Source organism: Streptopelia decaocto (genome assembly GCF_964273445.1).
Source record: "Streptopelia decaocto genome assembly, chromosome: 25".
Taxonomy (NCBI): Eukaryota; Metazoa; Chordata; class Aves; order Columbiformes; family Columbidae; genus Streptopelia; species Streptopelia decaocto.
In genome coordinates, this window is record NC_138680.1 from 776,033 (window position 1) to 800,580 (window position 24,548).

A 24,548-nucleotide genomic window follows, 5' to 3' on the forward strand; every position below is an offset into this window, starting at 1 on the left:
CACAGGGTTGTCAGTATGTCAGCTGTCCGTCTGTCCTGGCCCTGCGGGGTCCCTGCCCCACCGCCCCGGCTGTGCCCGGGGCGCTGGGGCAGCTCCAGCGCTGGCAACACCAGCGCCCGGTTGCATCAGGTGCCAAAGGGCCACAGGCCGCCCGCCCCGGGTGCGGCCTCAGCCCCGCCCCGCGGCCGCAGCCCCGGGCGGACCCGCAGCCCTGGGACCGGCGGGGGGGCGGGGGCGGCCGGTGGCGAAGCCGACGGGGCCCGAGGGCCGCACAATGGCGGGGCCGCTCAGCGCGCAAGATGGCGGCGGTAGGGAGGGGCCGTCCTCGCCGCCCGCGGGCGACACACCACGCATGCGTGCGCTTGCCGCCTCGCGCCGCCGGGCCGCGCGGAAAGCTCCACGCGGCCGCGCCGGGGGGAGCGGCGGGAAACGCCGGTTCCCGCCCGCCTCGTCGAGCCTCGAGGGAAGGCGGGACGGCTCTGCCGCCCTCTGAGGCCCGCTCGCTTCCCGGCTGACCGCCGGGGGAATCCGGCAGCCGCGGCGGGGATGGCCGCGCTCGGCGTTACGTAACGCATCTCCCCCGCCGGCCGGCAGTGGTTCCGTCGCCCCGCCCCCGCGGCCCGTTCTGCGCCTTCTATTGGTAGGAAGAGGGAGCGGGGCGGGGCGAGGAGAATATAAATGGAGGCTGGGAGGCGGGCGCCCCACTCAGCCCGATCCGGCCGTTACCGAGTCCCGCTGTCGCCGCTCTCCCGCCTGCTCGCTTTCCCGCCCGTCGCCGCTCCGCCTCCTCAGCCATGAACGGGCAACTCAACGGCTTCCACGAGGTGTTCATCGAGGAGGGCACCTTCCTCTTCACCTCCGAGTCCGTGGGCGAGGGGCACCCAGGTGCGGGCCGAGGCGCGGCGGCGAGCGCGCAGGCGCGGCACGACGGCGCGGGGCCGCCTCCGGGCGGGCGGGGGAAGGAGGGGGGGGGGGGGGGAGGGGAGGGGGCGCGCCCAGGGGGTGGGGGTGGGGAGGGGTCGGACAGGTGGGGGGGGGGGGCGGTGATGCCACCGGGCGCGCGCAGCGCGGGGTCGCGCGAACCGCATTGCGGGCCCCGGCGCGCACGTGCTTCCCGCGTGGGGCGGGCGGGGGCGGGGGGGGGCGGGGGGGACACGGCGCGACACGAACCGGGGATGGCGGGGACGGGGGGGGTCGCATCGGGTGACGCAAGGACGGGGGGGCGGGCCGGGGGCCGCCGTGACTCAGCCGTGACTAAGCAGCTCCCGGAGGGCGGCGGGAACGGGGCGGGGGGAGGGGGGCGATGTGTCCCCAGTTCCCCCATCGCCGCAGGTGACCCCCGGGGACACTGGGGCCGTGACAGACCCGGAGGAGGGACACCCCCCCCGCCCGGGCAGGCACTAGTGGGGCGCCGCCCTCCGGCCACCCCGACGGGGATCCCCCGTGTTCCCCCAGCGCTGGGCACCCTGAGCTCCCCCCACCCCGGGGGTCCCCAGACGTGTCCCGAGGGTGGGGACCCCTATGGGCGCTATCGGGGACCCCTGGGCTGTGTCCGACCCCCATCCCTTTGTGCTTACATGACGTGTGGACCGCTGCTCGCACCCCCTGCCCGCACACCCCAACCCCCCATCCTGCTCCATCACCCCCACCCACAACACCCGTTGGCGTCACCAAAGCACCTTTGGGGCTCCCCCCCCCCGCTGAAGGACTCGCCGTCCCCGAGATCACGCGCTGGGGCGAGGGACGGGAGTTGAAAGGTCCAATCCTGCGCTCTTTCACCCTGAGCCGCGGCCGGCGGAGCCGCCTTCCCCATCCTCCCCTAAATCCGGCCTGAAAGGTCGCAGCCAAGGACGGCGGCGCTGCCCGAGATGCCGCTGATTCACCGCCATGGCCCCCAGGGAGCGCGGGAGGGGGCTCTGCTGCTCCCAGAATAACCCAGCGCGGAACTGGGGGGCTCTGGTGGTGCGGTGGGGGTGCCGGTGCCTGTCGGTGATGCCGTAGGTAGCTGAGCCCAAGCTCTGACCCGGCTGTAACTGGAGCTTAACTGGGAAATGCCTGGAATTCCAGGCTAATAACCCGGCGCGGCGACAAGGCGAGCGCTGTGTGCACCGGGAGGCTTGTGCCGGATCCCGGCTTAGCGCAGCCCGGCGGTGCCAGGGCGGGCGCAGGAAGGAAGGGCCGTGCTGCTCTGTGCCATTCTGTGCCATTCTGTGCCGCGCCGCCCTGATGGCCGCTGTCCCCTCCCCAGATAAAATCTGCGACCAGATCAGCGACGCCGTCCTGGACGCGCATCTCAAGCAGGACCCCGATGCCAAGGTGGCCTGTGGTGAGTGGCTCCCCGGGGACACGCAGTGACAGCGGCGCCGGGCTGGTGACGCCGGCGCTGACGTCGTCCCCTTTCCCATCAGAAACGGTGGCGAAGACGGGAATGATCCTGCTGGCCGGGGAGATCACCTCGCGGGCCGCCGTCGACTACCAGAAAGTTGTGCGGGACACCATCAAGCACATTGGTTATGACGACTCTTCCAAAGGTACGTGCCGGGGGTCACCTGCTGTCACCGCGGGGTTTGTCACCTGCACTCACCGCATCCCCTGTCACCCCCCCAGGCTTCGACTACAAGACATGCAACGTGCTGGTGGCCCTGGAGCAGCAGTCGCCCGACATCGCCCAGGGCGTCCACCTGGACCGCAGCGAGGAGGACATCGGTGCTGGTGACCAGGTGAGTCCCCGCGGTCCCTGAGACGCCAAATTCAGCCGCGGGGACCACGGTGTCACCGTCCCCCCTCCCTGTGCCGCAGGGGCTGATGTTTGGCTACGCCACGGACGAGACGGAGGAGTGCATGCCGCTCACCATCGTCCTGGCGCACAAGCTCAACGCCAAACTGGCCGAGCTGCGGCGGAACGGGACCCTCCCCTGGCTGCGCCCCGACTCCAAGACACAGGTGAGGACCCCGAAACGCTTCCTTGTGTCCCCAAAACCTCTCCCTGGAGCCTCCTGACCCCGCGGTGTCCCCGGCAGGTGACGGTGCAGTACATGCAGGACCGCGGCGCCGTCATCCCCATCCGCGTGCACACCATCGTCATCTCGGTGCAGCACGACGAGGAGGTGTCGCTGGACGAGATGCGCGATGCCCTCAAGGAGAAGGTGATCAAGGCCGTGGTGCCGGCCAAATACCTGGACGACGACACCATCTACCACCTGCAGCCCAGCGGCCGCTTCGTCATCGGCGGCCCCCAGGTACCGGCGCCGCTCCCGGGGTCACGGGGACACCGCGGTGCCTGCGGCGCAACCGTGACGCTTTGTCCTTGGCAGGGAGACGCCGGTTTAACCGGCCGCAAGATCATCGTGGACACGTACGGGGGCTGGGGGGCCCACGGCGGCGGCGCCTTTTCGGGGAAAGATTACACCAAAGTGGATCGTTCGGCCGCCTACGCCGCGCGCTGGGTGGCCAAGTCGCTCATCAAGGCCGGGCTGTGCCGCCGGGTGCTGGTGCAGGTGGGTGCGGGGGGGTCCCCGCTTCCCGTGGTGTTTTGGGGGGGGCTCTCCGGGGTTAACCGCTGCCCCCCCGCAGGTCTCGTACGCCATCGGGGTGTCGCACCCCCTGTCCATCTCCATCTTCCACTACGGCACCTCGCAGAAGAGCGAGCGGGAGCTGCTGGAGATCGTCAAGAAGAATTTCGACCTTCGCCCCGGGGTGATCGTCAGGTAACGGGGTGTGGGGGGGACGCACAGGCAGTTGGGGGGACGCCGGGGGCGGTGGCAGCGTTTGGGGGTCCCCAGCCCACGGTCACCGCCCGGTGCGACTGGAACCGGCCCCGCGAGGAGCAGGAAAAAGCCGCAGGATAAAGCGCTTTGGGGCGCGCACGGGGGTGAGTATCCGATTGGAGCTTCATGGGGTGGGGGGGAAGCTCCAAAACCGCCCCCCGGGGATGGGGAGGGGGCAGCAGGGACGGGGCGACCGCGGCCGGGCCCCCCGTTTGTGACCGCGCCCCGTTGCGTTGCAGGGACCTGGACCTGAAGCGGCCCCTGTACCAGCGAACCGCCGCCTACGGCCACTTCGGCAGGGACAGCTTCCCCTGGGAAGTGCCCAAAAAACTCAAATATTAACACAAAACCGCCTTGTTCGGGCTTTTTCCCCCCATTCCCGCGGGCGTAGGCTACAGAGAAGCTCGCGGGCTCTGGGGGAAAGAGCTCCCGGCCCCCCCCGTGTCCCCCGGCCCCCCGTTTTTCTCTCTTCTCTCTGTCTCTCCATCGTTTCGGTTGCGTGGGGACCACGCGCTCGTGCCTCTGCCCGCCGAGCCCTCCGGCTTCTTTTTAGACAAAAATCCTCGTGCGACGTCTGAGCTCAGAGACGACAAAAAGCCCCCCGAGCGCTTCCCCCCCCCACCCCACTGTCCCGCCGAGGTGGCGGGGGGGACACATTTGGGTCCCCCCTTCACCCCCCCCCGCCGGGATCTCGCTGGTGCTGGTTTTGTTCTTAACCCACGTTTTAAACCTCTCGGAGGACGCACGTTTTTTAAGGGGGGGGGGGGTGTTAAAACCTCCCCCCCCAACCCGTGCAGGTTTGGTACTGGAGGAAACATTTTATGGTTTTTGGTTATTTTCTAAGCAAGCCGAAGTGACTCCAAACTGCACAACCCCCCCCATTCCCACCTCGGTGCCCCGGGGGGGGGCAGCTCAACCGAGTGTTCTCGACGTATTTTTGGGGGGGGGGGGAAAGGGGAGATTTTTTGGGCCCTTCATACTTGAAGTTGTTGTTTAGTTTTGTTTTCTAGCGGTGTATTTATTGTGTGCTGAGGCGCGGGGTGTGATACAGAGAAGCCCCCGGGCTCAGACGGCAGCTCTGGATTTTCCACAAAGCCCCCCCAGGACCCCCACCCCCCTCCAGCCGCTTTCCCCCCCCCCACCAGGAGGCTCAAAAAGCCTCCAAATTGGGGTAAAAAAGGGGGGAAACAGGGTTTTTGGGGCCGCCAGCCCCGGGTCGCGGCGCATTTGGCCGGTGTGGTACAGAGAAGCCGGCTTGTTTACTGCCCGTCCCGGGGGGGCCGGCGCCCCCAAAACGGCCTCGGTTGGGGTTTGGGGTGATGGTTCAAAGGGCTTTCTCCTTTTTTTTTTTTTTTTTTTAATTTTAATTTCTTTCTTTTAATATTTTTCTGGAAGTTTTATTACATTTCATTTCGATCTCACCAATTCCAAAAAAGAAACCAAGTTGAAAATTAATAAAACTGCTGGGTTTAACCGTAAACCTGCCTGAGTTTGTATGTGCGTTGGCTTAAAAAAGAAGGGGTTTTGGGGGGCGTTCAGAGCTCGGGGTCCCCCCCGGCGCCGTCCTCGGGCCGCCCCTCATCCTCCTCGCCGCGCCAGTTGGCGAATGTCACCTCCTGCGCCAGCTGCTCCAGCGGCGGCCGCCCCAGCGCCAGGTTGCGCAGGGAGATCAGTGTCATCAGGGCGCTGCGCAGGGACCGGGTTAGTGTCACAGTATCACAGTATCACAGTGTGTCAGGGGTTGAAGGGCCCTGGAAAGCTCATCCAGTGCAATCCCCCCATGGAGCAGGAACACCCAGATGAGGTTACACAGGAAGGTGTCCAGGGGGTTGGAATGTCTGCACAGAAGGAGACTCCACAACCCCCTGGGCAGCCTGGGCCAGGCTCTGCCACCCTCACCGGGAACAAGTTGCTTCTCAAATTTAAGTGGAACCTCTTGTGTTCCAGCTTGATCCCATTACCCCTTGTCCTATCATTGTTTGCCACTGAGAAGAGCCTGGCTCCATCCTCATGGCACTCACCCTTTGTATACTTATAAACATTAATAAGGTCCCCCCTCAGTGTCCTCTTGTCCAGCTCCAGAGCCCCAGCTCCCTCAGCCTTTCCTCACCCGGGAGATGCTCCACTCCCTTCAGCATCTTTGTTGCCCTGCGCTGGACTCTCTGCAGCAGTTCCCTGTCCTGCTGGAACTGAGGGGCCACAACTGGACACAAGATTCCAGGTGTGGTCTCCCCAGGGCAGAGCAGAGGGGCAGGAGAACCTCTCTGACCTACTGACCACCCCCTTCTAACCCACCCCAGGTCCCATTGGCTTCCTGGCCACAAGGGCCCAGTGCTGGCTCATGGTCACCCTGCTGTCCCCAGGACCCCCAGGTCCCTTTCCCCTACGCTGCTCTCTAATAGGTCATTCCCCAACTTACACTGGACCCTGGGGTTGTTCCTGCCCAGTGATTTGTGATTAAATTAAGGGGAAAAAGGGGTGATTTTGGGGCTGACCTGCGGCGGAACAGGTAGAACTTGCGGCGCAGGAAGCGCAGGAGCCGCAGGGCCAGCCCGGCCTCGCGCCGCCGGTTCTGCTGCTCCAGCCGCTGCTCCCAGCGCAGAAACGTCGTCACCAGCGGGTCCGCGGTGACCCCGGTGGGAACCGGCTCCCCCAGCAGCGGCCGCAGCTCCGGGGGCAGCGGCTCCGTCTCTGCGGGGACGGCGGGGGCTCAGAGGGGGTTCTTTTTTTGGGGGTTCGGGGGGACCCCGGTTCCCCCCGCGCTCACCGGTGCCGTTGCGCAGCCGGTCCCGCAGCTCCCGCAGCCGCGTCAGGTTCCGCTCCAGCGTCACGGCCGTGGTGTTGACGTACAGGTACATGTAGCACGAGGGCTCCGCGGACACCGTGTGCACCTTGTGGTACTGGCCTGCGGGCAGCTGGGGACATGGGGGGGTCAGCAGACTTTGGGGACCCCCCCCAGCCCTCTGTGTGTCACCTGTGCTGTCACCTGTGTCCCCTTGTACAGGTTCTGCTCCACCAGCACCTCCTTCACATCACCCTTTGGGGACCCCCCCAACACATTTTGGGGATCCCCACAGCACCCTTTGGGGACCCGGGGGGGTCAGCAGACTTTGGGGACCCCCCCCCCCGAGCCCTCTGTGTGTCACCTGTGTCCCCTTGTACAGGTTCTGCTCCACCAGCACCTCCTTCACATCACCCTTTGGGGACCCCCCCAACACATTTTGGGGATCCCCACACCATCCTCTGGGGACACGGGGAGGGTGAGCAGACTTTGGGGACCCCCTGGCACCCTCTGTGTGTCACCTGTGGTGTCACCTGTGTCCCCTTGTACAGGTTCTGCTCCACCAGCACCTCCTTCACATCACCCTTTGGGGACCCCCCCCAACACATTTTGGGGATCCCCACAGCACCCTTTGGGGACCCCCCCCCCCCGAGCCCTCTGTGTGTCACCTGTGTCCCCTTGTACAGGTTCTGCTCCACCAGCACCTCCTTCACATCACCCTTTGGGGACCCCCCCCCCAACACATTTTGGGGATCCCCACAGCACCCTTTGGGGACACGGGGGGGTCAGCAGACTTTGGGGACCCCCCCCGACCCCTCTGTGTGTCACCTGTGGTGTCACCTGTGTCCCCTTATACAGGGAACCACTAAGGTTCTGCTCCACCAGCACCTCCTTCACATCACCCTTTGGGGACCCCCCCAACACATTTTGGGGATCCCCACAGCACCCTTTGGGGACCCCCCCCCCGAGCCCTCTGTGTGTCACCTGTGTCCCCTTGTACAGGTTCTGCTCCACCAGCACCTCCTTCACATCACCCTTTGGGGACCCCCCCAACACATTTTGGGGATCCCCACAGCACCCTCTGGGGACACGGGGAGGGTGAGCAGACTTTGGGGACCCCCTGGCGCCCTCTGTGTGTCACCTGTGCTGTCACCTGTGTCCGCTTGTACAGGGAACCACTAAGGTTCTGCTCCACCAGCACCTCCTTCACATCACCCTTTGGGGACCCCCCCCAACACATTTGGGGGATCCCCACAGCACCCTTTGGGGACATGGCGGGGTGAGCAGACTTTGGGGACCCCCCCCGAGCCCTCTGTGTGTCACCTGTGCTGTCACCTGTGTCCCCTTGTACAGGTTCTGCTCCACCAGCACCTCCTTCACATCACCCTTTGGGGACCCCCCCAACACATTTTGGGGACCCCCACAGCACCCTCTGGGGACACAAGGGGGGTCAGCAGACTTTGGGGATCCCCCAGCCTCCCTGAGTCCCCCCTCAGTGTCCCCCCTACATCCCATCACAAGAACTGTTGAGGTTCTGTTCTGCCTTCACATCACCCTTTGGGGACCCTCAGCAGCTTTTGGGGACCCCCCACAGCACCCTTTGGGGACACAGGGGGGTCAGCAGACTTTGGGGACCACACTCCCCTGCCCAGCACCTTTTGGGGACACCCCATGTCCCCCTCACAAGTGTCATCTCCATCCCATCACACAAGGAGCAATTGATGTTCTGCTCCACCAGCTCCTCCCTCAAACCACCCTTTGGGGACACTCCAAGAACACTATGGAGACCCCCCCCCAGCACCTTTTGGGGACACAGGGCAGTGGGTCAGTAGACTTTGGGGACCCCCAGAGCACCTCTGGGGACCCCCCAGCCCCAATTTGTCCCCTACGTCCCATCACACAGGGACTGTATTGATGTTCTGCTCCACCAGCACCTCCCTCACCTCACTTGGGGACACCCCAAGGACCCTTTGGGGACCCCCCAGAATGCTTTGGGGACCCTGGCAGCACTTTTTGGGCCCCCCCCGCGCTGTCACCTGCATCCCGTCCCCCTCGCGCAGGGAGCGGTTCACATTCTGCTCCACCAGCTCCACCAGCACCTCCCCGCGCAGCACCCGCAGGCTGGTGTTCCCCAGGTCCTCGCTCACAAAGTTCTCCAGGTGCAGCCCTGGGGGGACGGAGACACAGAATAAGGGGTTCAGCCCCCCCCCAGAATAGCCACGTACCCCCCCCCCATGACCACATACCGGGGAAATCTGCGATGAAGACGGCGTCCGTGTGTCCGTCCAACTGGCTCTCCAGCTCCTGCAGCCGCTCCCGCCAGGGCGACAGCTCCAGCAGCAGCGGCAGCACCCACGGCGTGGGCACCCACGGGGACCAGGGCGCCCGCACCACGTCCACGCGCGGGTCCACCAGCCTGGGGACACAGGGGACATCACAGGGTCACAGAGTGTCAGGGGTTGGAGGGACCTGGAAAGCTCATCCAGTGCAATCCCCCCATGGAGCAGGAACACCCAGATGAGGTTACACAGGAAGGTGTCCAGGCGGGTTGGAATGTCTGCACAGAAGGAGACTCCACAACCCCCTGGGCAGCCTGGGCCAGGCTCTGCCACCCTCACCCCAAACAAGTTTCTTCTCAAATTTAAGTGGAACCTCCTGTGTTCCAGTTTGCACCCATTGCCCCTTGTCCTGTCACTGGTTGTCACTGAGAAGAGCCTGGCTCCATCCTCCTGACACTCACCCTTTAGATATCTGTGAACATGAAGGAGTCCCCCCTCAGTCTCCTCTTGTCCAGCTCCAGAGCCCCAGCTCCCTCAGCCTTTCCTCACCCGGGAGATGCTCCACTCCCTCCAGCATCTTTGTTGCCCTGCGCTGGACTCTCTCCAGCAGTTCCCTGTCCTGCTGGAACTGAGGGGCCACAGCTGGACACAAGATTCCAGGTGTGGTCTCCCCAGGGCAGAGCAGAGGGGCAGGAGAACCTCTCTGACCTACTGACCACCCCCTTCTAACCCACCCCAGGTCCCATTGGCTTCCTGGCCACAAGGGCCCAGTGCTGGCTCATGGTCACCCTGCTGTCCCCAGGACCCCCAGGTCCCTTTCCCCTACGCTGCTCTCTAATAGGTCATTCCCCAGCTTACACTGGAACCTGGGGTTGTTCCTGCCCAGATTCAAGACTCTACACTTGCCCTTGTTCTATTTCATTACATTTTTCCCGCCCAGCTCTCCAGCCTGTCCAGGTCTCTGATGGCAGCACAGCCTCCATTGTCACCACTCCTCCCGTTTGGTGTCACCAGCAAACCTGCTGACAGTCACTCTATTCCCTCAGCACCCCCCGGCCCCCCCTCACCTCTGCTGGAAGCGCTCGTTGATGGACACCCAGATGTCGAAGTAGATGCGGGGCTGGGACACGTTGTAGCGCGGGAGCAGGCGGCTCAGGCACGTCGCGTATTGCTTGAGCATGTCGGCGTGGTCCTTCCAGCGCCGCGTCTGCGTGAACACCTGGGGGGCCGGGGGGCCCTGAGCCTGGGGGGGCCTGGGGGGACCTGGGGGGGGGGCTTTATCCATATTTGGGGGGTCTGAGGGTGCCGTGATTGGGTTGGAGGGGCTTTTGTGGGCGGTTAAGGGGGTCTGGGTGCCCCTGTTTGGCCTGGGGGGTGATCTGGGGGGGGGGCGGCTTTGTACACAGTAAGGTGTTTTTTTTGGGGGGAGGGGGCGTTTGGGTGGCCCTGTCCAAGCTGGGGGTGCCTGTGTGGGGTGCCCAGGGTGGGGGGTTTTGGGGGTGCCCTTGTGCAGGGTCAGGATGCTTTTGGGGGTCCCCACACAGGGTGGGGGTGCTCAGCGGGGGGGGGGGCACTTTGGTGGGGGGTCTTGGTGCCCCACCCAGTCTGGGTGTGTTTTGGGGGGGGTCTCTGTCCAGATTCGGGGGTTTGGGGTGTCTGGGTGACCCTGTCCAGGCTGGGGATGATTTGGGGGGTTTATGGGGTCTGGGTGACCCTGTGCAAGCTGGGGGTGTTTTGGGTGGTATAAAGGGGTCTGGGTGCCCCTGCTCGGCTGGGGGGGGCTCACCCCTGGTTTCAGGTACCCCTGCTCCCCGGTCACCCCGTCCCGATAGGTGATCTTGACGTGCTGGTGGGAGCGCGAATGAACCATCATGTCCCAGGAGTAGCCGTAGAGCCCGTTGGTCCAGTTGTTGTAGCCCTGGAGGGGGGGGGACACAACACATTATGGGGTGACAGCGATGACAAGGGGATGGGAACCCCCCCCCGTCCCCCCTCTTGCCATCATCCCTGTGCCCCCCCCAAAATTACCCCCCCAAAATGCCCCCATCCCATGACCTAAGAGCCCCCTTATGTCAGCAAAAATGACCCCCCCAACCCCAAAATGTCCCCCACGTCCCCTAAAGTCCCTCCCCATGTCGCCAAAAATTACCACCCCCATCCCCAAAGTGGCACCATGGCTCCAAAAATTCCCCTTAAATGCTCCTCAGGTCCCTAAAAACATGCCCCACATCCCCCCAAATTACCCCCCCATCCCCAAAATTACCCCCCCATGTCCCCAAAATTACCCTAAATGCCCCCACGTCCTCAAAAATGCGCCTAAAATGCTCCTCAGGTCCACGAAAACACTCCCCACATCCCCCAAAATTACCGCCCCATCCCCAAAATTACCCCATGTCCCCAAAGTGCCCTCCTCATGTCCCCAAAATTGCCCTTCCCATCCCCAAATTGCCCCCCCCGGTCCCCAAAATTAACCCCCATTGTTCCCAAAATTACCCCCCATCCCCAAAATTACCTCTCCCATGTCCCCAAAGTGCCCCCATGTTCCCAAAACTGCCCTTCCCATCCCCCAAAATTACCCCCCATCCCCCAAAATTACCCCCCCATCCCCCAAATTACCCCTATATGTCCCCAAAGTGCCCCCCCCATGTCCCCAAAATTACCCTAAATGCCCCCATGTCCTCAAAAATGCCCCTAAAATGCTCCTCAGGTCCCCAAAAACATCCCCCCCATCCCCAAAATTACCGCCATATGTCCCCAAAGCACCCCCCCCATGTCCCCAGAGCATCCCCCCATGTCCCCAAAGTGCCCCCACCATGTCCCCAGAGCATCCCCCCATGTCCCCAAAGCCCCCCCATGTCCCCAAAGCGCCCCCCCATGTCCCCAAAGCGCCCCCCCATGTCCCCAAAGTGCCCCCCCATGTCCCCAGAGCATCCCCCCATGTCCCCAAAGCCCCCCCCATGTCCCCAGAGCATCCCCCCATGTCCCCAGAGCACCCCCCATGTCCCCAGAGCATCCCCCCATGTCCCCAAAGTGCCCCCACCATGTCCCCAGAGCATCCCCCCATGTCCCCAAAGCCCCCCGCCATGTCCCCAGAGCATCCCCCCATGTCCCCAGAGCCTCCCCATGTCCCCAAAGTGCCCCCCCATGTCCCCAGAGCATCCCCCCATGTCCCCAAAGCCCCCCCCCCATGTCCCCAGAGCATCCCCCCCATGTCCCCAAAGCCCCCCCCCATGTCCCCAGAGCATCCCCCCCATGTCCCCAAAGTGCCCCCCCATGTCCCCAGAGCATCCCACCCATGTCCCCAAAGTGCCCCCCCCGTGTCCCCAAAGCGCCCCCCCCATGTCGCACCGGGGTGACAAAGTGCGAGTAGGGCAGGAACAGCTGCTCCAGCACGTAGAGCACGGTGAACGCAGCCGCCAGGTGCTGCCGGGGCCGCAGGGCCCCCCCGGGCCCCCCCCGCGGGCTGTAGCAGCAGTCGGGGCTGCGCTGGGGGGGCCGGGAGCTGGGGAGCCCCCCCCGCAGACACGGGGGGCAGCGCTGGAGCAGCCGGCGGGGCCAGCACGGGCGGCAGAACAGGCTGCTGCTCAGCAGCATCGTGTACGGGAACATCCCTGGGGGGCGCGCACAGACCCCCCCACAGCGGGGGGGCAGGTGGAGATTAGGGAGGAGTTGGGGGGGGGGGGTTCTGTGCAATTTAAGGGGGTTTTGGGAGGGTCTCTGTACAGATTATGGGGGTTTGGGGGGGGTCTATGTGCAGATTATGGGGGTTTGGGCGGGTCTCTGTGCAGATTATGGAGGTTGCGGGGGTCTATGTGCAGATTATGAGGGTTTGCGGGGGGTCTCTGTGCAGATTATGAAGGTTTGGGGGGGTCTCTGTGCAGATTATGGAGGTTGGGGGGGTCGCTGTGCAGATTATGGGGGTTTGGGGGAGTCTCTGTGCAGATTATGGGGGTTTTGGGGGGGTCTCTGTACAGATTATGGGGGTTTGGGGGAGGTCTATGTGCAGATTATGAGGGTTTGCGGGGGGTCTCTGTGCAGATTATGAAGGTTTGGGGGGGTCTCTGTGCAGATTATGGAGGTTGGGGGGGTCTATGTGCAGATTATGGGGGTTTGGGGGGGTCGCTGTGCAGATTATGGAGGTTGGGGGGGTCGCTGTGCAGATTATGGAGGTTGGGGGGGTCGCTGTGCAGATTATGGGGGTTTGGGGGAGTCTCTGTGCAGATTATGGGGGTTTTGGGGGGGTCTCTGTGCAGATTATGGGGGTTTTGGCGGGGTTTCTGTGCAGATTATGGGGGTTTGGGGGGGTTCTTGGTGCAGATTATAGGGGTTTGGGGGGGTTTCTCTGCAGATTATGGGGGTTTGGGGGGTTCTCGGTGCAGATTATGGGGTTTGGGGGGGTTTCTGTGCAGATTATGGGGGTTTTGGGGTGGTCTCTGTGCAGATTATGGGGCTTTTGGGGGTGGGTCTGGGTGCCCCTGTCCAGGTTGAGGATGTTTCAGTGGGGTTTGGGGGGGCTCTTTTGGGCGGGTTTAAGGGTGTCTGGGTGCCCCTGTTCAGCCTGGGGGTGCTCTCTGGGGCTGGGGGTGTCTTGGGGGGGTCTGAGGTTGCTCTGGGGTTCTGGGGGGTGTTTGGGGGCCTCTGGAGGTGCTCAGGGGGGCTGAGGGTGTTTTTTGGGGGTCTGAGGTGCTCAGGGGGGTCTGGGGTGTTTTTGGAGGGTCTGGGGATGCTCTGGGGGGTCCGAGGGTGTTTTTGGGGGGTCTGGGGATGCTCTGGGGTTCTGGGGGTGTTTTGGGGGGCTCTGGGGGGTCTCACCGATGCTGAAGAGCTGGGAGTTCATGGTGTGGAAGTAGGTGGTGAGCAGCAGCCCCAGCGGGCGGGAGGCGTCGAAGAAGAGCAGGAACCCGGCGGAGAGATCGAGCGCCAGCCCCCCCCCGTGCACCACCAGCCGGCTGGTCAGCGCCTCCGACAGCACCAGCCTGCGGGGGGGCCTTCCTCAGCATCGCCCTCCTCATCCTCACCCTCCTCACGCAGCATCGACAGGGCTCAGCAGCATCCTCAGCATCCTTGCCTTCATCAGGGCTCCTCAGCAGCATCCTCACCTTCATCCACGCTGGCATCCTCAGCAGCATCATCCTGACCTTCATCACGGCTCCTCATCCTCACCCTCATCATCCTCACCTTCATCCATGCTGGCATCCTCAGCAGCATCATCCTGACCTTCATCAGGGCTCCTCATCCTCACCCCCATCATCCTCACCTTCATCCACGCTGGCATCCTCAGCAGCATCATCCTGACCTTCATCACGGCTCCTCATCCTCACCCTCATCATCCTCACCTTCATCCGTGCTGGCATCCTCAGCAGCATCATCCTGACCTTCATCAGGGCTCCTCATCCTCACCCTCATCATCATCACCTTCAGCACTGCTCAGCATCCTCACCATCAGTGCCCTCATCCTCATCCTCAGCATCATCATCATCACCACCACCTTCCCCAGTGCTCCTCACCCTCTTCATCCTCACCTTCATCAGTGCTCAGCATCTTCATCATCCTCACCTTCATCAGTCACCTCCTCCTCATCATCCTCATCATCCTCATCAGTACCTCAGCAGCATCAGCATCATCACCTTCCCCAGTGCTCATCCTCATCATCCTCATCTTCCTCATCCTCACCTTCATCAGTTCCTCAGTGTCATCATCGTCATCCTCCTCAGCATCATCATCGTCTCCTTCCTCAGTACCCTCATCCTCACTCTCCTCCTCATCATCAGTATCTCAGCATCATCTTCCTCAGCACCCTCCTCAGCTTAATCTTCCTCACCCTCACCCTCCTCATCCTCACCCTGTCCCCATCACTCTCCTCATCTTCACCCTCATCCTCAAGCCGTCACCCTCCTCATCCTCCTTGGCACCTCCTCATCCTCACCCCCTTCACCCCCACCCTGTCCCCATCACCCTCCTCATCTTCATCCCCCCACCCTCCTCCTCCTCCTCACCGGAACGGTGCGAAGAGCCAGTGCCGGGCCAGGCTGTTCATGGAGTAGCCGCCCACCCAGTCTGCGTCCAGCTTCTTCAGCCCCGCGATGAAGTACACGATGAAGATCTGGGGGGCACAGGGGTCAGGGGGGGCACAGGGGACCCCGGCGTCCGGGGGTGGGGACACGGGGGGACCCACCTGCGCACGCAGCAGCGCGTAGTTCCACAGCGGGACGTGCGCGTTGCGCTTCTGGGGACGGAACAGCCCGTCCACGGACCTGCGGGGACACGGGGGGACATGGGGACAGGACACGGTCACCCCAGGGACACCACAGCCCCAGGGAGACCGCGGTGCGGCGGGGGACACCAGGGTCACCTCACGGGCACCCCTGGGATGTGGGGGACACCAGGGCCACCCCATGGTCACCCTGCGGATGTGGGTGACACCGGGGTCTGTGCCACCACCCCAGGGTGGGTGCTACAGAGTCTTTGTCACCCCATGGGGACACACAGCCAGGGGACCCTGGTGCTACAGGGGACACTAGGGCTTGTGCCACCCACTGGGGACACAGACCCAGGGGGCCCTGGTTCTAAGGATATTGGGTCCTGTGCCACCCCCTGGGTGACCCGCGCCATGGTGCCCCCAGCCAGCCCCAGTGACACCATCGCCCCCCACGTGTCCCCCCAGCACCCCATGCCCTGGGGACATCCTAGTGACACCCTGGGGTGCCAGCGGTGGTGCTGGTGACACCCATGGTGACAGGGCCATGGCCACTCATATCAGCCAGCACCCAGCAGCACCAGCTGGAACATGTCCCCCCATGTCCCCCCCGAGTTCTCCGTGCCCTGGGGACTCTGGTGACACCCCAGGGTGGCAGTGGTGGCAGTGCTGGTGACACCCTGGGTGCCAGTGCCCACCTCTATCAGTTGGTGCTGATCAGCACCAGCTGGAACATGTCCCCCCCCAGCTCCCCATGCTCTGGGGACACTGGTGACATTCCAGTGACACTTTGGTGACACCCGTGGTGGTGCCCACCCGTAACGGTCAGTGTCCAGCAGCACCAGCTGCAACATCTCCCCCCATGTCCCCCCCATCTACCCGTGCCCTGGGGACCATGGGGACACCCTGGGGTGCCAGTGGTGGTGCTGGTGACACCCTGGTGACACCCGTGGTGACAGCACCGTGCCCACTCGTATCAGCTAGCACCCAGCAGCGCCAGCTGGAACATGTCCCACCATGTCCCCCCCGAGTTCTCCGTGCCCTGGGGACTCTGGTGACACCCCAGGGTGGCAGCATTGGCAGTGCTGGTGGCACCCATGGTGCCAGTGCCCACCTGTATGAGTTGGTGCTGATCAGCACCAGCTGCAACATGTCCCCCCACCTCCCCGTGCCCTGGGGACATCCTAGTGACACCCTGGTGACACTGCAGGGTGGCAGTGGTGATGCCGATGCCCACTCCTATCAGTCTGTGCCCAGCAGTGCCAGCTGGAACCTGTCCCCCCATGTCCCCCCCAGCTCTCTGTGCCCTGAGGACCATGGGGACACCTCAGGGTGGCAGTGGTGGTGCTGGTGACACCCATGGTGCCAACGCCCACTCATATCAATCTGCGCCCATCAGCACCAGCTGGAACATGTTCCCCCACGTCCCCCCCAGCCACCCGTGCCCTGGGGGACCGTGGGGACACCCTGGGGTGCCAGTGGCAGTGCCGATGCCACCCATGGTGACAGCGCCCACTCACATCAGTCCGCACCCATCAGCATCACTGCAACATCTCCCCCCGTGTCCCCCCAGCTCCCTGCGCCCTGGGGGACCCTGGTGACACCCTGGTGTCACTGCAGGGTGGCAGCGGTGGTGCCAATGCCCACTCGCATCAATCCGCGCCCATCAGCACCAGCTGGAACATCTCCCCCGTGTCCCGCCATGTCCCCGTGCCCCGGGCCCCCCACGCCAGCCGGTGCCACCGCGGTGGCCGTGCCGCACGCACCCGTATCGGTCGGCGCCCAGCAGCGCCAGCTGTGTCCCCAGCAGCCCGTACAGGTACGAGTGGTTGTTCCAGGAGCTCTTGTCCAGCAGCAGCACGTACCAGTAGGGGCCCAGGAAGGCGGCGCAGCTCAGGCGGTACCAGCACCCGGCCATGATGCCCAGCGCCCCTGCGGCACCCGCCACCTGTCCCTGTCACCAGGGTGCCCTCCCCGGTTCGCCCACCCGCGTCCCAGCGCCTCCCGGTCCCTGTCCCCCGCCCCAGTGCCCACCCTGGTCCCATCCCCTGTGCCATGGTGGTGTCTGTCCCCACGCCGACACTGGGGATGTCCCTGTCCCAGCGCCACCCTCCACCTGTCCCCAGCCTGCCTTGGTTCCTCTCAGCCCTTGTCCCCAGGGCCCAGCTCGGTGACAGCCCCACCACAGTCCCTGTCCCCATCCCAGTCCCCGTCCCCATTCTCCCCACTGCTGGTCCCCACCGTGGCTCCTGTCCCTACCCCGTCCCTGTGTCACCCCCTGCTTGTCCCCATCTGTGCCCCCACCCTTCCCTGGTTCTCCTTCCGGTACATGTCCCTGTTCCCATCCCAGTCCTTGTCCCCAAGACCATCCCAGTCCCTCTGTCCATCTCAGTCACTGTCCCCACGCCGCTGCCCATCCCTGTTCCCACTCCCACCCCAGTGCTGGTCCCCATGGTGGCTCGTGTCCCCATCCCACCCCCGTTTCTGTCCCAGTGCCACCCCCTGCTTGTCCCCATCCTTCCCCACTTCCCTTCCTGGTCCCTGTCCCCACCTGTGTCCCCATCCTTTCCCAGTTCCCCATCCCGGTCTCTGTCTCCACCACAGCACCCATCCCCTGTTCCTGTCCCCGTGCCCACGTGTCCCCTGTGGCCACCTTGAGGACCTTGAACCCAACCTGGGGACCTTGTGCCACCTTACGGGCCCTGAGCCACCATGGGGACCTTGTACCCAACTTGGGGACTTTGTCTCGATCCATCTTGGAGACCCTGTGGCACCTCATAGATGCTGTGCCCACCTTGGGGACCCTGTGCACTCCTTAGGGGTCCTGAGCCACCTTGAGGACCTTGTGCCCAACTCGGGGACCAAACACCCAGCCTAGGGACCCTGTGCCCATCTTGGGGACACTGCCTCCTCAGAGATGCTGTGCCCACCTTGGGGACCCAGCACCCACCCTGGGGACTCTGTGCACTCCTTAGGGGTCCTGAGCCACCTTGAGGACCTTGTGTCCATCTTGGAGACCCTCTGTCACCTTGGGGACCCTGTGGCCACCCTGAGGACCTTGTGCCACCTCGCGGACCACTCCAAGGACCTTATGCCCAAGCAGGGACTTGGTGCCACCTCAGGGACCTTGCGCCCATCCTGAGGGCTCTGTGGCCACCTTGAGGACCTTGGACCAAACTTGGGGACCAAGTACCCACCCTGGGGACCCTGTGCCACGTTAGGGGCCCTGTGCCACCCTTGGGACCCTGTGCCAACTCGAGGACTTTGTGCCCACCCTGGGGACCCTGTGGCCACCTTCAGGACCTTGTACCCAACTTGGTGACCCAGTACCCAGCCTGGGGACTCTGTGCACTCCTTAGGGGTCCTGAGCCACCTTGAGGACCTTGTGTCCATCTTGGGGGACCCTCTGTCATCTTGGGGATCCCGTGTCCACCCTGGGGTGAGTTGTGCCCAATTTGGAGACCGTGTGACCAACATGGGGACCCTGTGCCCACCTTGGGGACCTTGTACCCAACTTGGGGACCCAGTACCCAGCCTGGGGACCCTGTGCACTCCTTAGGGGTCCTGAGCCACCTTGGGGCCCCTGTCCGTACCCAGGAACATGACCGCATACAGCAGGTACATCCAGTCGAGGGGCAGCGGCTGCAGGAACGGCAGCAGCGGGAACCGACAAACCTCCAGCCCGTCCAGGAAGCGCCGGTCCAGCTGCGCCAGCCCCCGCTCCTGCGGCACGTCCAGCGCCATCAGCAGCCCTGGGGACGGGACGAGGGGTTGGTGACCCGCACAGGGACCCAGGCGTCCGGCCGGACACCGACCCCCACCCCCGCTCTCTGCCTCGGCCTTTGCTCTGCTGCTGACGTGTCACGGCCCGGACGCCTGGGTCCCTGGCAGATGCCTGGGTCCCCTCTGGATGCCCAAGTTCCTCCGGATGCCTGGGTCCCTCCCGGATGCCTGGGTCCCTCCCTGGACATTTGGGTCCTCTCTGAATACCAAGGTCCCCCCAGGACGCCTGGGTCCCCCCCAGTGACACCCCCTCGGATGCCTGGGTCCCTCCCGGATGCCTGGGTCCCTGGCAGATGTCTGGGTCCCCTCTGGATGCCCAAGTCCCTCCAGATGCCTGGGTCCCTCCCCGGATGCCTGGGTCCCCCCCTGGACATTTGGGTCCTCTCTGAATACCAAGGTCCCCCCAGGACACCTGGGTCCCCCCCAGTGACACCCCCTCGGATGCCTGGGTCCCCCCGGATGCCTGGGTCCCCCCCTGGATGCCTGGGTTCTCCCCTGGACATTTGGGTCCTCTCTGAATACCAAGGTCCCCCCAGGACGCCTGGGTCCCCCCCCCAGTGACACCCCCTCAGATGCCTGGGTCCCCACCGGACGCCTGGGTCCCCCCCAAACGGCTGTCTCTCACCCGGACGCCTGGGTCCCCTCTGAACACGAGGGTCCCCCCAGTGGCATCCTCCCGGACGCCTGGGTCCCTGGCAGATGCCGGGGTCCCCTCTGGATGCCCAAGTCCCTCCGGATGCCTGGGTCCCCCCCTGGACATTTGGGTCCTCTCTGAACACCAAGGTCCCCCCAGGACGCCTGGGTCCCCCCCCAGTGACACCCCCTCGGACGCCTGGGTCCCCCCCAAACGGCTGTCTCTCTCCCGGACGCCTGGGTCCCCTCTGAACACGAGGGTCCCCTCAGTGGCATCCCCCCGGACGCCTGGGTCCCCCAGAATCCCCATCCCCCCTCCCAAGGCTCCTGAGCTGCCCGAGCCTGGAACTCCCGGTGACCCCCGGCCCCCCCACTCCGCCCCGCAAAGGCTCCCGGTGTGTCCGGTGCCCCGATCCCTCACCGAAGGCGGCCCGGAAAGCCCCCAGCCCCGCGGGGTCAGTGGGCCGGTGCAGCAGCCGCACGAACCGGTCCCAGCGCGTCAGGTCCCGCAGCTCGAAGCCCAGGAGGCGCCGGGCCAGCCCGGGCTCGGTCCCGGGGCCGGTTTTGGGGTCGGTACCGGGCGGTGAAGGGCCCGGGGGCGGCCCCGCCGCCTCCCCCCGCTCCGGCCGCCTCCGCCGCGCCGAGCCTGCGGGGTCAGAGGTCAGGGGTCAGGAGTCACACCACCCCGAGACCCCCGCCCCGCTTCGTACCCTTCGTACCCTCCGTACCCTCCACCGCCGCCATCGCTCCGGCCCCACCCCCCCGGAATCACGTGCCACCTCAGGGCGTGGCCACCGAGCGGCATCGCCCATGTCTCCCCTTAACCCCGCCCACACCTCCCCGGCCCCGCCCATATCCCGCCTTGACCCCGCCCACACATCACCGCCCCATTCTCTCCTGGCCCCGCCCACATCTCTCCCGGTCCCGCCTCTGTCACCCCCGACCCCGCCCACACATTCCAGACCCCCGCCCACAACCCCTCTGGCCCCGCCCCTGTCACTCTTGACCCCGCCCACACATCCCCGACCCCGCCCCTGTCACACCTTGACCCTGCCCATACCTCTCTGACCCCGCCCCCCGCCGGTGCCGCCGCTCCCGGAAGCCCCGAGGGGGCGGGGTCGGGGTCAGCGGCGGCGGGAGCGGGACCGGGACCGGCCATGGTGGGACCGGGGACCCATAGGGGCAATGGGGGGACCACGGGGGGCTGGGGCGGGGCCTGGGGCTGTGGGGCGGACACGGGCACCTGTGGGGCGGGTGGGGCGTGTCCATGGGGGGGCATAGGGGGTGCTCAGGGGCATATGGGGGGGCTGGGATATACATGGTGGGGCCTGGGGGACATTATGGGGGGCTGAGGTACATTTGGGGGGGCTATAGGGTGCAGAGGGGTGCCTGGGGAGCCTATAGGGTGCTCAAGGAAGTGCCTGTGGGGTGTGTGGGGTGGACATGGGGCACCTATGGGGTGTCTATGGGGTGCATATGGGGGGGCTGGGGTACATATGAGGGGACTAGGGTATATATGGGGGGGCAAAAGGCTGGTGGTGGGTGCCCATAGCGCTTATAGGGTGCTCAAGGAAGTGCCTATGGGGTGTGTGGGGTGGACACAGGGCACCTATGGGGTGTCTATGGGGTGCATATGGGGGGGCTGAGGTACATATGGGGGGACTAGGGTGTGTATGGGGGGGCAAAAGAGTGGTGGTGGGTGCCCATAGCGCCTATAGGGTACTCAAGGAAGTGCCTATGGGGTGGTCAGGGTGCATATAGGGTGCTTGGGGGTGCACATGGGATGTATATGGGGGGTCCAGGGTGCATATGGGGGGGCTGGGCTACATATGGGGTGGCTATAGGGTGCTGGCAGGTTCCCAGGGTGCCTATAGGGTGCTCAAGGAAGTGCCTATGGGGTGTGTGGGGTGGACACGGGGCACCTATGGGGTGGTCAGGGGGTGTATAGAGGGTGCCCAGGGGGCATATGGGGGCACTGGGGTACATATAGGGTACATATGAGGTGGCTGGGGGGTGCTTGGGGAAGTGCTCGGGTGCATATGGGCACTGATGGGTTCTTGGTGTTGGTATGGGGGACATATGGTGTGCCTATGGGATGCCTATAGGGTATACGTGGGGTGCCTGGGGAGAGTCTATAGGGTGTGTGTGGGGTGTCTGGGGTGTTTATAGGGTGCATATAGGGTGTACATGGGGTTCCAAGGGTGTGTATTTAGTGGCTCTACAGGGTGTATATGGGGTGTCCAGGGGATGCCTATGGGGTATATATGGAGCACCTATGGGGTGTCTATAGGGTGTACACAGAGTATCTATGGGGTGTCTGGGGTGTTTATGGAGTGCCTATAGGGTGCATATGGGGTGTTCCCAAGGGTTATCTATAGGGTGTGTATGCGGTGCCTATAGGGTGTATATGGGGTGCCCATGGGGTGTATAGGGGGTCCCCATAGGGGGCTGGGTGCCCAGCTGACACCCGTCCTGTGCTGCCAGGAGAGCGGCGGGACGGGGGGCACAAGGAGCGGTGACAGCGGTGACAGGGGTGACAGCGGTGACAGCGGTGACAGGGCCAGCGGGCGCGTGCAGGCGCTGCAGCGCGAGGTCGAGGGCGTCACCACCATCATGACGCGGAACGTGGAGCAGATCCTGGCGCGGGGGGAGAACCTGGAGCGGCTGCACGACAAGAGCCAGGACCTGGAGGCCACTGTGAGTGCGGGGACACCGCGGGGCACAGCGTCCCCACGCTGGGCACAAGGTCCTCAAGGTGGCACAGGGTCCCCAAGGTGGCACAGGGTCCCCATGCTGGGCACAAGGTCCTCAAGGTGGCACAGGGTCCCCAGGGTCCCCACATTGGGCACAAGGTCCTCAAGGTTGCACAGGGTCCCCAGGGTGGGCACAGGGTCCCCACGTTGGGCACAAGGTCCTCAAGGTTGCACAGGGTCCCCAGGGTCCCCACGTTGGGCACAAGGTCCTCAAGGTGGCACAGGGTCCCCACATTGGGCACAAGGTCCTCAAGGTTGCACGGGGTCCCCAGGGTGGGCACAGGGTCCCCACGTTGGGCACAAGGTCCTCAAGGTGGCACAGGGTCCCCACGTTGGGCACAAGGTCCTCAAGGTGGCCACAGAGTCCTCATGGTGGGCACAAGGTCCTTGAGGTGGCACCAAGTCCCTGTTTGGGCTTAAGGTCCTTGGAGTGGTCCCCAAGGTGGCACAAGGTCCCCAAGTTGGGCATAGGGTCCTCAAGGTGACACAGTGTCTCCAAGATGGATGGGCACAGGGTCCCCAAGGTGAAAGAGGATCCCCAAGGTGACAGAGGGTCTCCAAGATGGACACAAGGTCCTCAAGGTGGCTCAGGACCCCTAAGGAGTGCACAGGGTCCCCAGGCTGGGTACTGGGTCCCCAAGTTGGGTACAAGGTCCTGAAGGTGGGCACAGGGTCCCCAGGGTGGCCACAAGGTTCCCAAGGTGGTCACAGCATCCTCAGGATGGGCACAGTGTCCTTGAGGTGACACCAAGTGCCTCCATGTGCACAAGGTCCCTGGGGTGGGTACAAAGTCCCCAAGGTGGCCACAGTGTCCTCAGGGTGGGCACAGGGTCCCTGAGGTGGCATCAGGTCCCCGGAGAGGGGACATGGGGCTGTGGGACACCAGGTCCCTGAGGGGGCACCAGGTCCAGCTGGGCACTGGGAGTGGGGACATGGGACACTTGGGTGGCAGTGGGGTGTCCCCAAGGGCAGCAACAGGTCTCCCTGGGGTTGCAGCAGTGTCCCCAAGGGTGACAATGGGGGTCCCCAGGGCAGCAGGGCTGTCCCCAGGGTGTCAGTGGGTGCCTCTGGGGTGACAACAGGTGTCGCTGGGGTCACAGTGGGTATTTCAGGAGGGCGGTGGGGGTCCCTGAGGTCACAGCAGATGTCCCCAGGGTGGCAGGGGGTGTCCCCACGTCCCCCTGAGCGGTGTCCCCACAGTCGCAGCACTTCAAGGTGACATCGCAGAAGGTGGTCCGGCGGTACTGGTGGAAGAACGTGAAGCTGCTCATCATCCTCGGCGTCGTGGGTGTCATCATCCTCATCCTCATCATCCTCCTGGTCACCGGCACCATCCCCACCTAGAGCCACCCTGTCCCCACCCAGAGCCACCCTGTCCCCCAGCTGGGACCCCCCAGTCAACACTGTCCCCTGAGAATACAGGGGTGACAAGATGTGTGGGGCTGCATGTGTGCGGTGTGGGGACACGGGGGGACAGTGGAGGGGACAGGTGTGGGGACATGGAGGGGGACAGAAGGAGGGACACAGGGGAGGGTACGAGCGGGAACAGGCATGGGGACATGGAGGGGGACACAGGTGGGGACAGATGTGGGGACAATTATGGGGACATAGGGGATATGAGTGGGGACACAGGACAGACGGGGAGACATGGAGGGGGGGACAGAAGGGGGACACAGGGGAGGGTATGAGTGGGGACAGGCATGGGGACATATGGGGATATAAGTGGGGACAATTGTGGGGACATAGGGCATATGAGTGGGGACACAGGACAGGTGTGGGGACAGTGGAGGGGTGTGGGGACATGGAGGGGGGGACAGAAGGGGGACACAGGGGAGGGTATGAGTGGGGACAGGCATGGGGACACGTGGGGATACAAGTGGGGACACGGGAGGGGACAGACACGTGCTGTCCCGGGGGGGGCGGTGCCAGGCGGGTGCTGGTGCCAGGGAACAAAGGGCGCAGTGTGGTGGCACTGCCACCCCCGTGGGGACTGCGGCGGGGGGCTGTGGGGACACAGGGGTCCCCAGGGATGGGGGGACTCACATCTGGGGACACGTGGACCTTGAGCTGGGGGGGGGGGGGGCGGCGGAGGGGTCCTGGTGACATGGACCCGGGGAGGGGGGACACACACAGGGTCCTGTTCTGTGGCCCCAGAGGACACCAGGTGGGGACAGGGCAGGAGGGGACACAGATGGGACCAGGACCATGGGGAGGGCAGGGGGCTCTGCTGCCACTTCCCATGGTGGGGGGACAAGGGACACCCTCATCACCACCCAGTCCCGGTCACCCCCGGTGGGAGGGACACGGTCACAGGGGGGGGCCCACATAGGACTTGCCATGTCCCCATGTCCCAGC

At 64.6% G+C, this 24,548-nt stretch overlaps 3 protein-coding genes across 3 annotated transcripts; 2 read left to right on the forward strand and 1 right to left on the reverse strand.

The window, feature by feature from the left end:
• Positions 1-713: 713 nt before the first annotated feature.
• Positions 714-5,247, forward strand: MAT2A (methionine adenosyltransferase 2A). The gene is made up of 9 exons (XM_082072648.1): positions 714-885; positions 2,249-2,326; positions 2,409-2,531; positions 2,608-2,720; positions 2,800-2,943; positions 3,021-3,239; positions 3,315-3,497; positions 3,574-3,707; positions 4,007-5,247. Exons 1-9 carry the CDS (start codon positions 795-797, stop codon positions 4,107-4,109), a joined length of 1,188 nt encoding a protein of 395 aa, XP_081928774.1. The 5' UTR covers positions 714-794; the 3' UTR covers positions 4,110-5,247.
• Positions 4,710-20,260, reverse strand: GGCX (gamma-glutamyl carboxylase). Its single transcript, XM_082072647.1, has 15 exons — positions 20,169-20,260; positions 19,862-20,086; positions 18,618-18,776; positions 16,791-16,956; positions 15,004-15,082; positions 14,825-14,931; positions 13,641-13,804; positions 12,177-12,439; positions 10,615-10,746; positions 9,896-10,047; positions 8,796-8,965; positions 8,586-8,716; positions 6,535-6,682; positions 6,263-6,458; positions 4,710-5,453 (listed from the first exon to the last, which is right to left on the reverse strand). The coding sequence occupies exons 1-15, from the start codon at positions 20,182-20,184 to the stop codon at positions 5,303-5,305; spliced, it is 2,259 nt and encodes a 752-aa protein (XP_081928773.1). The 5' UTR covers positions 20,185-20,260; the 3' UTR covers positions 4,710-5,302.
• A 248-nt stretch (positions 20,261-20,508) lies between these two features.
• Positions 20,509-23,626, forward strand: VAMP8 (vesicle associated membrane protein 8). The gene is made up of 3 exons (XM_082072520.1): positions 20,509-20,600; positions 21,925-22,137; positions 23,394-23,626. Exons 1-3 carry the CDS (start codon positions 20,598-20,600, stop codon positions 23,535-23,537), a joined length of 360 nt encoding a protein of 119 aa, XP_081928646.1. The 5' UTR covers positions 20,509-20,597; the 3' UTR covers positions 23,538-23,626.
• The last annotated feature ends 922 nt before the right edge of the window (positions 23,627-24,548 follow it).

Excerpts from the sequence above, each read along its gene's own strand:
- MAT2A (XM_082072648.1), top strand. The coding sequence starts at position 795 with ATGAACGGGCAACTCAACGGCTTCCACGAGGTGTTCATCGAGGAGGGC. Across the intron at positions 2,532-2,607 it reads TTATGACGACTCTTCCAAAG|GCTTCGACTACAAGACATGC; the intron begins GTACGTGCCGGG and ends TCACCCCCCCAG. Across the intron at positions 3,498-3,573 it reads GCCGCCGGGTGCTGGTGCAG|GTCTCGTACGCCATCGGGGT; the intron begins GTGGGTGCGGGG and ends GCCCCCCCGCAG.
- GGCX (XM_082072647.1), bottom strand. Across the intron at positions 15,083-16,790 it reads CTGGGCGCCGACCGATACGG|GTCCGTGGACGGGCTGTTCC; the intron begins GTGCGTGCGGCA and ends GTGTCCCCGCAG. Across the intron at positions 8,717-8,795 it reads CTTCATCGCAGATTTCCCCG|GGCTGCACCTGGAGAACTTT; the intron begins GTATGTGGTCAT and ends CCGTCCCCCCAG.
- VAMP8 (XM_082072520.1), top strand. Across the intron at positions 22,138-23,393 it reads GCCAGGACCTGGAGGCCACT|TCGCAGCACTTCAAGGTGAC; the intron begins GTGAGTGCGGGG and ends GTGTCCCCACAG.